The following is a 12,024-nucleotide window of genomic DNA, read 5'->3' on the forward strand; positions in this document are numbered from 1 at the left end:
ATGGTATATTATATTCAATTATGTTTGGAACTAACTTTTCTTGCAAATGTAGCACTTATTATAGATTGATATGTCTGAAAGGTATCAGGCAGCAATTTATGATATCTGAAATATGATCGTTAGGAGCTGGAATGTTCCTATTCCTACATGAGCATAATGAAAAATGAACTCTGGATGTGGAGATTACAGCAGAGAGCAAAATGTTTGCTGGTACAAGTATTAATTCCTGTAATAACTATGTTAAAATGTGACACAAGATGGTTATACACCAACATGTACTTTTTATCGAGTGATGGACATAGACTGTAAAATATAGTTTTGCAAATATGTGTGAACACCCAGCAAAAAGAGTAGTAGTAAATAGCATAATGAATACTACAATATTATGTCATAATGCATTAGGCAAAACCAGCACTTGGAGTGGATAGATAGAGTGGAGCTCAAGCTAGCAATGGTCTCCACTGGGAGAAGGGATTTTGTGTGTAGTTGTTTAGTTAGTTAAAGGGATCTTGCCTATTTTATCAGCCATTGATGCCTACAGTGTGGTGGACATTATGCTTCCTCTTGGTTTGGAATCCTGAAAGTCAGAGGGTGAAAAGAATAGAAATTCCTCAACTGGCAGACATGATGGCCAGGTGGGACTATCTTGCTGAGGAGTGCCTAGTGGGAATGCCTTCTCACCCTCTGAATATTCCTCCAGATCCCCAGCTTTGTCCCTTATAGAGGTGCAATGGTAGCCTTACACAGAGTACTGGCTGTGTGTCAGCCTGTTTAATTAGACTTTATGCTGCCAAGTATAAGACTTGAATTTGATATCAAACCAGGGTGGGTGAATCTATGGTCTCATCAAATTTTACAGTTCCTTGACTACAAGTTTGCTTCCTTTTACATTCACATTAGTTTGCAAATGAAGCAAAATATATCAGAAGAATATCTGCATGATGTTTTTGTGCAATAACCCCTAAATGTATACATTTTTGTATGCACATGTCCTACTGAGAACACTTTCTGCAAGTGATTTTCTTCAGTATAATACTCTTTGTACATACATTTTCTTTTGTGTTGGAATGTGGACTACAAAATTATGCTTTTTTATGTTGGATTGTGAACTGGACTGTAAAATTAAGAAAAGTAAAGATTTCAGTGTGCTGGTATATTCTGCTTCACTTAATAAGTTCACCAGATCCAAATTTGGTATGCAAAAATCAGACCTGATGGATTTTTCCTACGTTCCTACAGTCATGGTGCAGACCCAGCTCACATTCTTTTTGACCAGTGCCTTTTAGCACTTAGTGGCATTTTGTTTTGCTTCAATCCATACAGACCCAGAATAGAATGAAACTGATGGCAGACAACTATGATGATGACCATCACCACTACCACCACCATCACCACCACCATCACCACAGATCACCTGGGAGGACACAACACTCGAATCACAGACCCTCTCCAGAACAGGTTAGTCATGTCTTTCTTTACCTTACTTCACAGTTACCCTATTGCTGTCCCAGTGTTTATGATAAAATAAATCTGCAGAAGAAAAGAAATAAACAATATAAGTGATATGCTCTTTGAACTGAAACTAATAGCTTTATTTCCATCACTCAAAGAATCAAAATGTTTTTCTTCCTGTTTCCGTTGGCTTTTTGTTTCTCTTGTTATGGTTTCCTTTTCTTTCTTTTCTTGTAATAGTTTTCTTTTCTCTTTCTCTTTCTTTGCATTTCTGAAGACTCCTAATTCAATGATTATAAAGAATGTTTCTAAAGAATAGCTTTTTAATAAAAAATTGGTTGTTAAGGTTTTTGTTTAGATAGCTGTTCTGTTCAAGTATAATTTATTATGCTTGTCTTTTATGAACCCAACCTGGCCACAGCAATATAATTGGGTTGAAGCTGCTCACCAGTATTAACATAATATTGCTCTTATAAAAGTAGAATTTTAGATACTTTGTCCAACAGTATCAAATTATCAAAACAATGGAGCAAATGTGGTTGCTTCTGGTTTTATAAAGTAAACTTGAAACATTATAGAATGGCAAGGGTATTTTCTGTCAGCACCAAGAAAAACATTATTTGACTTTGCCATACATAAATGGAAGAGACAATGAGAGTAACTGAGTTTAAGAGGAGTATCCTAATGACTTTTAGATGCACTTTACACCAAAAAGGAGAAGGGGAGACTTGTTATCTCTGTGCCATACTGCTTAGTAAGGGAAGTATCATATTGGCATCAGCTGACAGAAGAGTAAGGTAGAGTTTGGCTTTCATTTCTAGTCATGGTGGAAACTTTTCAAGAAAGGAGAGTTATGTGGACTGAGAAGAGATAAGTGTGTGGGTACAGTTGCGAGTGTTTGATTAAGGTAACAGTGACATATATGATAGAAATTACCTTTTCCTTCATCTCAGCCAAAATAAAATATTTACTAATGCTGACTCAAAATGCTTCCCCATCCTCCACAGCCTGTATTGTGTGCCTCCCCTTCCTGAAGGGGAGCAATTTCAAGATTTAAAAATTATGAAGGGAAGTCAAACATCACTTTCATGATTGACACTTGTTTAACTCAAGGAGACCCCAAGCTTCCTTTACCAGTGCCACAAATGTTAGTAGCATTCCTAGTTTTTCTTGGAAGTGGAGGAAGAGTTTTGACTAGACGTTCATGGATATGAGGTATGGAGGAAATGACAGTAGCCCCAATGATATTAGTATATATAGAGAACAAAACTCGGCACTTGAGAGACACTCCTAAAAGGAACATGGAAATCAAATTGTGTCATGTTTCCTATTTTAGACAGCTAAAATAGTTGGATAAGTTGTGTCTGAGAAACATAGGAGAAAGGCTTGGGAAAAGTGCAGTACTTTTTCAGATTACATCTCCAAGAATCCCCCAGGCTCACTATGAAATTCAGGTAGGTATGTTTTTTTTAAAGGTATTTACACAGACATACCAAAAGGAATTAATTATCTAAAGATCCTTTCACATTATACAATTATCCCCAGCTTCACAACTGATAGGTTCTCATTCCCCACAGAATAAACTATTTTTCAGGTTTTGTTTTTTGTTTTTGCTTTCCACAAACCATTGTGAAGGTATCTGGTGAATAGTCTGATAAACTTCTAGCCCATGGCTCACCTCCAGTTGATTATTGAATATATCTTGCATGTTTTTTTTTCCTGGCACTGCATTGGTTTCAAGTTACTGAAAATGTAGAGGTCAAATCCAAATGTAAGATGAAAATCCTTGCCTCTGTACTACCTCTGGAACCACAAGAATTTCTCCTCCTTTAATTTTTACTCAATTCTTGAGAGCTACAGTATGGTAAGGGCTAAGAGACTGAATTGTAAACTGTAAAAAAAGAAAAGGGGAAATACTTCAGTAAAAGAACACATGCTTTGCTTGAAGAAGGCCCCAGGTTTGGCATTTTTGCTCTTCAGTTAAAAAGAAACAGGTATCATGTGATGGGAAAGACTGAGCTCCTGAGGTTGAAGGCAGCTTCCTATGCTTTTGGCAGGAAGGAACTGTAAAGCTAGAATGCTAAATACTTGCCAGCTCATTGTCACAAGTCTGAATCAGCTGTAATTCTAGGTTTTCAAGAAAACTTCAGAAAGTTTGGTTGTGCCAAATATTACCTAATTTGTGATTCAAAATTGCTGAAGAAATTGCTGTAAAAACACACTAATCCCCAATATTGTATGCCACTTGCCATCTCTTGCTCCACCCTGTCCTATAGCACCTTTTGTTTCTTGGTATCATTTTCCTTTTTTCTGTTGTCTTTCTTGTGCTTATCCTCGTTGTTATCAAGTCAGAGTCAGTATGCCATTGTATGTCAGTAGCTGGAGGATACAGTGAAGTAAAAGGAAAGTAAGACAAAGACCAGTCTCAGATATAAGCACTATAAGAGTAAAAGAGAGCTGAAAACAAGTGCTTGTTGATACTGCTAAAAGTGAACCTGCAGTGAGGCAAGTAGAGCTGACTCAGCCTCAGATATATGGGTCCACAGAACTTTCTTACCTAGACAAGTGAAGCTTCCCAACTGATGTACTTCTGTGTTAAAGTGGTTATTACAAGATACACATACAGGTTCAGACATCACGGAGTTTTGTTTGACCTTACATGTTTCCCATAAATTGACTGAGGATTAACACATTGTCAGAATTTTTGTAAATGTCCCTACACACTTTCAAAACATAGTGTCTTTTCAGGTCGCAGCAAGTAAATATATTTCTTGCAAGAAATAAAATCCCTTATGTGGCAAGCAGTTTGTTAAAAATGCTATTGTCTGCAGCATGTAGAAAGCTTTTATAGTCTCAGGGCCAGTAGTTACATGTTTGACAACTCAAAGCATCACTTGTAGGCAGCAGACAATAAGGCAAAAAAAGGATGCCTTATATCAGCTTTTTTTGAAAAAACTATTTCATGAGATGAGCACATTATTATCACTAGATTTACTTAACTTGAGTTGAGATGTTAATTCTTTGCACTCAGGGTTGTGAAAGGTATCTGTGACAAGTCTTGTCAGGCAGGATTTTTCAGGGAAGGGAGGAAGCCAGAAAAATTTAACTCATGAAGATTGTTTTGTTAAAGCATTTATAATTGATATTCTGTCCACCAAGTATTGTGGAACCACTTCGTTCTATTCATGTGTGGCAGCACTCAGTTACAATTTCTAGCCGGTAGGCATGCTCTCTGGCTCCTTCATAAGGCCTGATGGGTGGATTCTGGGAGCTGTAATCCCCAAAAGCAACCCTTTTCAAGATCTGTTTGATAAGCGTGTTGACATGGTTACTCCACACAACCTATATGAACAGCTCTAAAATTTCATGATTCAGAAAAATAAAATTGCTCTTCAGTTGAAAAACCCCAAACAAATCCAGACATGAGGTTTGACCTTACTCAGGGATAGGTGAATCTCTCTTTTTCCAGACTACATGTTCTCATTATACGGTGTTAAATTTTGAGAACAATAAATAGACTGTTATGAAATAAACTATGCACAGTTCATTCTATCCTTTTCCTGATAAAACAGTAATGCTTTAAAGACAAAGTAGTTCCCACCCCTCCGTAGAATCATAATCTAAACTATATTTTTTTAAAATGGAAAACAGGAAGAAAACTGGAGGGGAAAAGAAAGGAAGCAGATTTAAGTACTAACCTATGATGTTGATGTATTGATTGACCTGGACACGTAGAGCCCTCTGCCTTTAAGTACTCATCTCATATGCACGAACATTAGGTGTACTGAGTTCAGAGATGCAGTGGAAGGAAACCTGGAAGAGTGTAACAATCTCTCAGACCAGTGTTGCATAGTGGGGAAAGTGTTGACTGGGAGTTATGAGATCCAGACAATAGTTCCCACTGAGCCATGCCAAACAAACAACCCCCCCCCCCCCCGCAAGTGACCTTGAGATATTCATTCTCTCTTCCTCAGGACTAGGCACACTCCTGCTCCCATGGTGAAGAGAGTGTGGCAACACCTGAACAGGGCATGGCTGTGCATCAGTGTCACCCTTTATGTCTTTGCTGTGGTGCATTTCATTCCTTCCTCAGAGCTCCTGTACCTTTAATAGTTATAGAATTCAAAGATATAGCCGTGTTAGTCTGTATAATCAGTATGTAGAGAGTTCTTGTAGCATCTGTGCGGTAAACAGAAAGAAGTTGGCAGCCTGAGCTTTTGTAGAGGCTTATCGCATGCATGTTAATGCAGCTTACCTCTATGCAGGTTAAAATTTAATTTGGGTGGCATCCTGATGTTATCAGACAGTTTTTACTGCCGAATTTGCCATCTCAATACAGCCCAGCCCCATCCCCACTTCCAGAGCTGCTCCGGCAGCCATTTTCTAAACTCAGAAAACTCCCAGATCTGAAACGGTAGGTACGACTCTGGAAGCAGGGATGAACCCGGGCTGTATCCAGGCAGCAAATTTGGTGCTAAAGACCATCTGGTAACATCAGGATGCCACCCAAATTAAATTTTAAACCAGATAGAGGTAAGCTGAATTAATATGCATGCGATAAGCCTCTACAAAAGCTCATACTGCCAACGTCTTTCTTTCGGTTAGTCTTAAAGGTGCTTAAAGGTGCTACAAGGTCTCTCTACATAATTCAATGGTTGTATAAAAGAGGTAATTTAAGCAGATGTGGCTTATCATGAGCCAGGTACCAAGCAACATGTTCTCAAATTTCATCTTCTGCACAACCATTAAAGGTACAAAAGTCCTCTCCACTTTTTGCTCTGACATCCCTGCACCCTCACCTTCCTCAATTAGAGAAGGAGAATGGGAAATGAAGTGTAGTGAGGGCCTTTTCAAATCACAAAGTTATAGCAGTATGATTCTGTCAGCGCAACTGCTGGGGTCCAACAACCCTTGTCAGCAACTCAAACGAGTCCTGGGGTTAAATCAGACCCTTGGAGCAGAGCTGGCAAATTTCCAGAAGCCAAAGCATGGCTCCAAAGTCCAATTGGGATGACAGCAACTGGATGTCTTCCAGGAACTGCAGCAATGCAGGAACCTCCAGGGACACACAGCAAACAGATGCTGTAGCTTCTTCTGATAAACCACCAGAGAAACAAAAGTCCCCAAAGTGCTCTTTATTCACGGTGCTATAATACAAAACTAGATCTCTCAAACTCCAAAACATACCAATCCAACTCCTACTTCACACCCTTGCAACCCCTGGGTTTATATAGTCTCCAGACCATGTGGTCTCCCAAACCCAGTGAGTTCAGGTGTGTAGCCATGCCATGTGTCTCCTCTGCAATCGAGACACATGTTTCATCATCCATGGCTACGTGCACTTGGACACTGAAGAGTCCTTGACACAATGAGCTTCAGCTGTGCTGATCAGCCTTGCCACTCTGCTGAATGCTCATGGCCAAACACACACACACACACACACATACATCAAACATTTCCCTGTGTGCTGTGTTTTAACCCTTCAAATCCTGACAGATTCCACTTTAACTGCCATGGCAACTTCCTGGGATCTGTAGTTTAAAAAGGTATTAAGAATTCTCATCCAGAGAGCTCTAGTGCCTCACCAAACTACAAATCTCAGTATTCCATAAGATGTTGCTATGGCAGTTAAAGCAGAATCATAGTGCTATAATTGTTTGGTGTGAAAGGGAACGTAGCCAGAAGCCAGAGAAGAAGATTCTGCATGTGCTGGCTCTCTCAGCCAAGGGCAGTCAGTGGATCTATTGCTGACTGATCCCAGACTGTGGAGTTCTCTCCCATAGAATGCTAGGTTGGTCCCCTCTCTACTTTCTTTCAATCAACAAGCAAATATATTTTTATTAAGGTAGTGCTGACTGTTGAAGAATGATATTTTATTGATGTGCTGTATTTTATCCTCTTTATTATGTTTTAAATGCTTTTAAAATGGCTTTAAATTAGTACTTTTAATAGGATTTTTATTTAATTTTTTAAACATTTGTATTATAATTTAGTTTCCATTACAGTACTGATGTGCAGGCTGTAAGTTGTGGTAGCTACAGTGCCATCCTAGGTAGATCTCCTCAGGAGTAAGCCCCACTGGGACTCATGATACTTCTCCTCCTCCCTCCATAAACATAGATAGGATTGCAATCTTATTCTGTCTGCAAACTGTGGTTTTCTTTTTCATGCAACCATTTGCAGTTTTATTCTCTCTGCAAATTGCGATTTTCTTTTTCATGCAACCATTTGTTGTTTGGTCTTACAAACTAATTTTCATGGGTATGGGAAATGTTTCCTTATATACTTGTCTTGTTTGCTCCTTGTGATATAATACAGTTTCTGCTTACATTCATAACTTCTTACCTGATTTCATAAATTTTCTTCCATGAAAATCAATGTGATTTTAATTACATCAAAGTAACTAACTGTTTCTTCTTTCATTCCAATGCTAACACCTCTATGCATCTTCTAATGTCTGGCTCGCAGGATGATGAGGAGGGTATATGGGCATAACCTGTTCCTATAAACCAAAGTTCCAGTTTTGTTTTGAGGGGTGAGAAACATTTTTATTCTATTTTAAAATTCTGTTTCATATGATTGAACTAAAAACATATTGGTGAACACATCTCTTAAAAGTAAAATAAATCGGTTGGATCCAGACTAGCATTTACCAGAGCTCTACTAATGATGGAGAAAGGGTATGTAGCAGGAAAATTTACTTTTTGGACTTCAGTTCCCAAAATCTCCCAGATACCGTGGCCAATGGTCATCAAGGCTAGGGTATCCTGGGAACTGTAGCCCCATAAGTAACTTTTCCATGCTGGCTGCTTGGGGGCCATGCTGGCTGGAAGATTCTGGAACTAGCACCCCAAAAGTAAATTTTCCAAGTTCTGGACTGGGACGGAGACAATTTTTCTCTGATACCCCACTACCTCTAGCTCCCAGTGTCATCTGCCATATTGGAACAGAATAGAAGGTGAGAAGGAGGAACTGGAGAACATTGCCACCCCATTTTTTTTCCTCCTGTGAGAAGCTGTTACTAGATTCCTATTACTTTTGCTAATGAAAATATCTCTGTGTCATTTGTGGAGGGGCATTTTGGATCCAACCCATTTGTTTTCGGAAATTGGTGGGATGAAGTGAGACAGTGGCAGTAGTTCTGAATAGTTATGTGTGAACATCATCAATAGAAATTAATCCCATCCAAAATGTTTTATTGCCATGTTATTTGAACCAAATGTTAAGAACTTCTTTCTCTAAATATATATCATGTATCTCATGCATCAACCCTTTGTCTTCTGTCAGTTACGCATGGGTAGTGTATATGAATTGCGCTAAACTGGTTTTTGATTATCTTGGTGCAGCTTAGCTGTGGCTTTTCTGTTGGCAAATTATGCTTCTGTATAAATAACTGTTGACAAAAGAAGTAGTAACTGTTGAGAGAAAAACAATCAAAACATTTTATGTTGTCAAAATAATTGAGATAGCTTGAAGTTTATAAACCAGTGGAACAGTATCTATCATGTAGAGAGACCTTGTGGTACCTTTGAGACTAATTGAAAAAAAGAAGAAGTTGGCAGCATGAGCTTTCATAGACTTCAGCCTACTTTTTCAAATGCATTTAGTGGAGTGGAAACCAGGGGCAGACACATATATGCCATTGGTATGTGAGAATGTCAATTCAAATTCAAAATCCTTTGTGTATGAAAAGGAAGTAACAAGTCCAGTTTTAACTATGGTTGTTAGTGAACATAGACATTGGGAACTAGCCATTGTATCTGGAAATGAAGAGGCAAGACCAATTTGGCTTTGGAAACTAGCCTGTAGGTGGGGAAAATAGATGCCCCCCTGAGGATGGGGTCAGATAGTGTTGAAATGTGTGTAGTGAGCCAGGAAGCCATTATCCTTGTTCAATTCATGGCTGAGAGACTGTAGTTTATGGATGAACTCCAATTCTGCTGTTTCTCTTTCCAATCTACCTTTGTACTTCTTTTGTTCAAGGACCTCTGTTCTGAGGGTCAGGCTTGTGCCAGATGATGGACAAAAAGCAGACATTAGGAATGGGAATACACAAAAACTGGTGGCAGAACATTTCAGTCTCGCTGGGCATTCCATCTCAGACCTCAGAAGAGCAGGCCATGAGCAAAAGAACTACAAAGTTAGTTTGGAAAGAGAAACGGCAGAATTGGCGTTCATCCATAAACTAGTCCCTCAGCCATGGATTGAACAAGGAAAATAATGTTATATTTCCTGTGTCTAGAGTAAAATATCACAAGGAAGAAGATATTTGGGGATTTAAGTGCCAAAATAACTCAAGAAAAGCAGTTGGTTTGGTGTAATATTCTTCAGATTAGGACATTTTGAACAATCCGGTCATTTAGCTTACTTCAGGACAATCTATTCTCACTTCAGAACAATCTATTCTTAATGTAAAATATGTTATTATTGTAGTAGCCTTTAAGCCTGACCTGTTGGCTTTGGCTGCATCTGCACTGCAGAATTAATGCAGTTTGACATGACTTTAACTGTCATGGCTCAGTGTTATGGAATTTTGGGATTTGTAGTTTAGTGAGATATTTAGCTTTGGTGCCACACCAAACTACAGATCCTAGAATGCCATAGGAGGGAGTCATGACAGCAGTTAAACTGCATTAATTCTGTAGTGTGACAGCAGCCTTTGACTTATGGCAACCCCATGAATGAACCTGAGCATAAATTATTTCATATACTTTAGCTTAAAGTTTTTCAGGTTATCTCATGTGGGTGACTAGCAATTCTTTCTTTTTAGTGTGTGAGGTACTGGCACCATATATGTGTTCATTGGCACAAATGGTTTTTTCTTTCCTGAAAACTACCTGTAAATTAGCAACGAAGGGGTAAGAGACCAGCACCAGCCCAGGGACCACCACTCTGAGTAGCACTGCTTCAGCTGCTGTGGATCCAGATTTTTATTTCCTCTTCGGTTGAGAAATAAATTGAAAAATAGCATTGCTTTGCTCATATGACCCTCTGGGAATTTTTTTTCCTTATTTGTTTCTATAGCATGCTGTAGATTATTATAAAGTTCTGCTTAGCTAAGGAAGGGTTGATGCCATTTCAATTAGAGTTCCTTTTGCTGTTGGCAAGTAATAATGTTTTCAACAGTTGTCTGATTTTACATCTCATATCCTGTGTGTATGTGTGCACACACATATGTGCACACAGTCAAAAGAAGTTTGTTTACTTTTGAGGCACAAAAGTATCTAGGCAAAACGGTCAATATGCTTCCATTCCTTTGTTTGGTAGCCAGTGTAATTTACACCATATTGTTTTATTCCAGAACCTTGATAAATATCTTTTCTTGCTCTGCCAGCAAGAAGCTGGGATGATTCCAAAACCAGAAGCAGCAGCTTTTCTTTCCTCAGATTTTTCTTCTGAAATGTAGATGTAGCTTGACTTTTCCCATCTTCCCTACAATGAATGTGAGGCTTTCATAGCTTTGGCTAGGATATTGGCATTCTGCTCAAACAAATTTCCTCATCCTTAGAAACACAGGCTGTCATGGTTTTACTGTCCAAGAACATATCAGTTCCTTAGAGCATGCTCTCAGTGTTTTTATTATGGAACAGGATTCTTGTTATCTCCTGCTTGATTTCAAATTATTTTAAGTAATTACTTAGATCTGCAGCTTAATCTGAAATTATTTGAGGGATTGTTGTTCCTATTTGATGGGAGAGTTAACAGCTACCTTGAATCCTATGCTGGGACAAAGGCAGGATATAAATAAAATGAATACAATAAATAAATTGCATTCTGTAATGTTTTTGTGTTTGATTTTAAATGTCTTACATGGCAGCTTGAGCTATGGAGAAAGTAAAGAAAATTATTTTCAGTAAATCAAAATATTATAAAAGTATATTATGACTAGGTTGATACAGAAGACAGCCAGCATGCTATAGTGGTTTGAGCATTGGACTATGACTCTGGAGACCAGGGTTTGAATCCCGCTCAGCCATGAATGAATGACCTTGGGCAAATCACACACTCTCAGTCTCAGAGGAAGACAAAGTCCCCTTAACCAATCTTGTCAAGAAAACCCATGATAGGTTTGTCTTAGGTCGAAATCATAAATCATAAATGACTTTAAGGCACACAACAGCATATGATCTCTAAACACTTTTACTGAGGAGAAAAAGTGATTTGGGCCTCTGCGAAGACATAGCCACACCCCTCAAAGAGATATCAAAAATGTGTATGATCCATATCTAGATGTATATGTGTAACCATGATTCCATCACAGTCTTAGCCTAGCCTACTTCATAGGATTATTCTGATTGTGTGTGTGTGTGTGTGTGTGTGTGTGAGAGAGAGAGAGAGAGAGAGAGAGAATTCACATCTATGTTTCCTTCCTGGGTTCAGTAAAGCAAGGATACAAATGTGAGGAAATCAAAGAACTGTAGAGTCCTTGGTTCAGAGGGAATCAGGGAGCTTCAGTGGGGAGGATTAGGCATCAGAATACATCATTGTCCTGAGCATTTCTTCCTGAAAATAAGTTTCATTGGACTACACTAATTTATATTAAGAATATTTATTACTAAAATATTAAGATGC

The 12,024-nt window shown here is 38.6% G+C and overlaps 1 protein-coding gene across 1 annotated transcript in view; it reads left to right on the forward strand.

Moving 5' to 3' along the window:
- Nucleotides 1–12,024, forward strand: part of ERC2 (ELKS/RAB6-interacting/CAST family member 2) — a 765,920-nt gene that overhangs the window by 564,052 nt on the left and 189,844 nt on the right. The window contains 2 exon segments of the mRNA XM_042454903.1: nt 1,324–1,458; nt 7,921–7,987. Of these exon segments, the coding sequence (XP_042310837.1) occupies nt 1,324–1,458; nt 7,921–7,947 (162 nt within the window). The 3' untranslated portion in view covers nt 7,948–7,987.

Source organism: Sceloporus undulatus, chromosome 2 (assembly GCF_019175285.1).
Source record: "Sceloporus undulatus isolate JIND9_A2432 ecotype Alabama chromosome 2, SceUnd_v1.1, whole genome shotgun sequence".
Taxonomy (NCBI): Eukaryota; Metazoa; Chordata; class Lepidosauria; order Squamata; family Phrynosomatidae; genus Sceloporus; species Sceloporus undulatus.